Source organism: Sesamum indicum, linkage group LG10, assembly GCF_026168435.1.
Source record: "Sesamum indicum cultivar Baizhima isolate 11 linkage group LG10, ASM2616843v1, whole genome shotgun sequence".
NCBI classification, from domain to species: Eukaryota; Viridiplantae; Streptophyta; class Magnoliopsida; order Lamiales; family Pedaliaceae; genus Sesamum; species Sesamum indicum.
The window spans coordinates 3,619,211-3,622,514 of NC_142666.1; the positions used below are offsets into that span (position 1 = coordinate 3,619,211).

At 36.7% G+C, this 3,304-nt stretch overlaps 1 protein-coding gene across 1 annotated transcript; it reads right to left on the bottom strand.

Moving 5' to 3' along the window:
• Window positions 1–287: 287 nt before the first annotated feature.
• Window positions 288–1,791, bottom strand: LOC105172444 (putative transcription factor At3g04930). Its single transcript, XM_020697298.2, has 2 exons — window positions 432–1,791; window positions 288–337 (listed from the first exon to the last, which is right to left on the bottom strand). Exon 1 carries the CDS (start codon window positions 1,642–1,644, stop codon window positions 451–453), a length of 1,194 nt encoding a protein of 397 aa, XP_020552957.1. The 5' UTR covers window positions 1,645–1,791; the 3' UTR covers window positions 288–337; window positions 432–450.
• Window positions 1,792–3,304: the final 1,513 nt, after the last annotated feature.

The window sequence follows — 3,304 nt, forward strand, 5'->3', positions numbered from 1 at the left end:
AAGTGATGGGCGGCGGATCATAATGAGGGAAGAAATAGAAAACATACACATTGCAATCCCTGTTATGAAGACAAGCCATCAAAAACAATTACTTATTTAGCATCACAAGATTCTAAATCTTGACTTTCCTACTTGCCATCATAGGAAATTGTTTCACTAAGTAGCTACACTTATACCTTAAAGCTATTAATTAGCAGGCCCAAACGCCAGAGCCAGAACTAGTAGATCCCAATGTATATGTCAAATTATCCAGCATTAATCTGAAGATATGTCTGCAAGCCATCAAAGGGCTGAACAATCTCAAGTCATTTATTCACCAATCATAGTCTAGCAGGATCTGCAGTTTCACATTTATCAACAACCACCTAATAATCTATATATAAGATCAAAGAGGTTAAGAAAAGAAAATGAAACACAACAAATACACTTACTGCCAAAGAAAGTTGTCAATCAATTACCCATGGACCTAAGCTCCTGCAATTGCTCTCTAATCTGATCCTGCACCAATTCCAAACGCTTAGAGAACACCTCCAATTCCAATATCTGTTGCTTCCTCCACCTGTCATTGGTCTGTCTATCCCCACCCACTGTGGCTCCGGCAAAACACAACGGTATTGGACTTCTTGCCAATCCAAACCCATGTCCACAGCATGGCCCACTGGGATTCAGATTGGAATTCAGCGAATTGCTCAACAACTCCTTGAAAATCGGTGACAAACAACTCTTCACAGTCTCCTCAATTACAGTTGACAGGGATCCCGTTATCCCCGCGCCCACCACCGGAGCAGCCATTGGCGTCACCACTGCTGGCGACTGATTGTTATTGATATTACTATTGACTGGGGCATGATGCGGTTTGTCCTCGAGTTTTACCACTCCGGCTCGGTTCCTCTTCCTGGGGCGCGGGGTTTTGCTATTTACATCAATTCCATTAGGGTTAGGGCTTTGACAATCGGCGAAATTGGGGGTGTTGAGGTCGTCATCGTCCTCTTCGATAGCCGCAGGAGCAGCACGAAAGGCGGAGGAGCCGTTGACAGCAGCGCTACCCCAGATTTTGGAAGAGATTTCGAAAGTGGCCTGATCATGGGGGCTCTTGAAGGTGTAATCTTTCCCGGAGCCAAATTTGTTAATCACATTCCGGTACTTCTTCTTCAGCCTCCGGAGCTTCTCGACAAGCTGGTTTTTGTTGAAATCAAGCTGGAATTTACTCTTGATCTGGTCATAGAAAGCTGTCGTATCGTGGTGGTGCTGCTGGGAGGAATTGTGGGGCCCGCAGCGCTGGGTTGTGTAGTCAAGGAATCCCTGCAAGAGCTCAATTTCGTCCTCATCGGTCCATAGACGCTGGAAGAGCTTCCGGGACTCGTCGGGCAGCGCCGCTGGTTTCTTCGTAATCATGGTTTCCTGTTGTTGCTGCTGCTTCGTAATCAGAAGGGGATCGGGGATACCAGGCACGGCGATCGTCACTTGAGCAGCAGACGTCGACGGAGGAGGCCGATCAACGGCCAGGGCGGCAGAGGAGGCGGAATCGTCTTCGTCGTGATCGGAACTCTCGTCGTCATCGTCGTCTTCTAGTAGGTCTTCGTCTTCGTTGAAGATATTACCGGCTGCGGCGGCGGCGGCGCTGGGGTCACCGGCGGAGGCCATCTCCGATTTATATATATCTATATATGGGTGGGGGGGTTGGGTTGGGTTGGGTGGGTGGGGGATTGCTGCTTAGGTTTAGTTGGAGATTTGAGGGTTCAGGAGTGTGTGTGTTTGGGCTAATTCGTGGCTTTCCAGTGAAGACCAATTCACCTACGCCACTCCACAGCTAATGTTTGGTAAGCCTCAATTTTTCTAACTTTCTATCTACTTACTACAAAAATATGTAATATTAGGGAAATAATAATAATTATTATTATTAATTAATTAAATATCAATTATATTAAGTATGATGCATATTATATAATTTGAACTTAAATACACTTAAAATCCATTTTTAAAAAGTGAAATGACACGTTTCCCCAGAAAAGTTTTAAAATAATACTTATACCCCCTCATTAAATTTCTAGTTTACATATGACCGTATTTTATTAGGTTTTAAATGAAAAATGCTGATGTAAGCAAAAAAATTACAGAATTTTTTCCCTTATTTAATAATACAAGGCGTTAAACTCACTTCATGTATATATTATATTTATCTACTTATAAGCACAAAAATATACATGAAATGTTAAATGAGGAACATAATTAAAAATTTATACAATTTTTTTGCTTAAGCGCATAAACCCCCCATGGGGTTCAAAAAGTCTGCTAAAAACCGTCTCTTGTTTTAAAAATAGGTAAAAACACCTTTCTATTTTTTTAAATATAGTTCAATCGTCCATCTCCATTAAATATAACTCATATTGTTATCTCTTTTTGCAAAAATAACCGTTATACCTATATTTATTATATATTATTTCTTACTTTAATGACGTTAGATCTTTAATTATTATATGGGATCCGTCAAATATAATCAATTAATCTTAATCGTTGGATTTTAAATTTATAAAAAAAAAAGATCAAGAGTTTAAATTAATTAATTTTAAATATATATTATAAAAAATAAAATTATCATTTAAAAGAATAAATAAATAAAGGAATAATTACATTTACACCCTTTGACCTTATGGTCTATTTACACAAACCACTTCTATTTTTTAGATAATTACACATACACCCACCAAATGTCAATATCGTTTACATAAACCACCCTTTACTTTTTTTAAAAATTACACATACCTCTCAAAAATGTTAATATAATTACACAAACTATCCTATTTTTTATCTGTCAATGATAATTTGTGTAAATAAACCATAAATAAACATGTGTAAATATAACTGAGCCAACAAGGATTGACGCTAAAGAGATATATTCTATTTTATTTTCTCTTTTCTTGGGTATTCAATATTTTGGAAACTCATATTATTGGAAGAAATCAAGTATTAAATATGAATTATTTATTTTTTTTGGGATAAATTATAATTACTTTCTCGAAGGTTTGGTATAATTATGATACCCCTTTATTATTTGAAAAATTATAAATACCCATATCAAATAAAAAATAATTATGTAGCCCTTAGATGGTGAAGTGAACATTATTATTTTACCCTTCCTAAATCTTTTAAAAAATATAAAAAAAAAAGGTGGATAAAATAAATAATTTAAAAAAAATTTAGAAAATTTTACATTATAAACTTGTAATTTTATAATCCAAAAGGGTATTTTGGTAAGTATATCACAAAAATTGAATAAAAACCTAAGGAATTGGCCTCATTGTTA

Excerpts from the sequence above, each read along its gene's own strand:
- LOC105172444 (XM_020697298.2), bottom strand. The coding sequence starts at position 1,644 with ATGGCCTCCGCCGGTGACCCCAGCGCCGCCGCCGCCGCAGCCGGTAAT.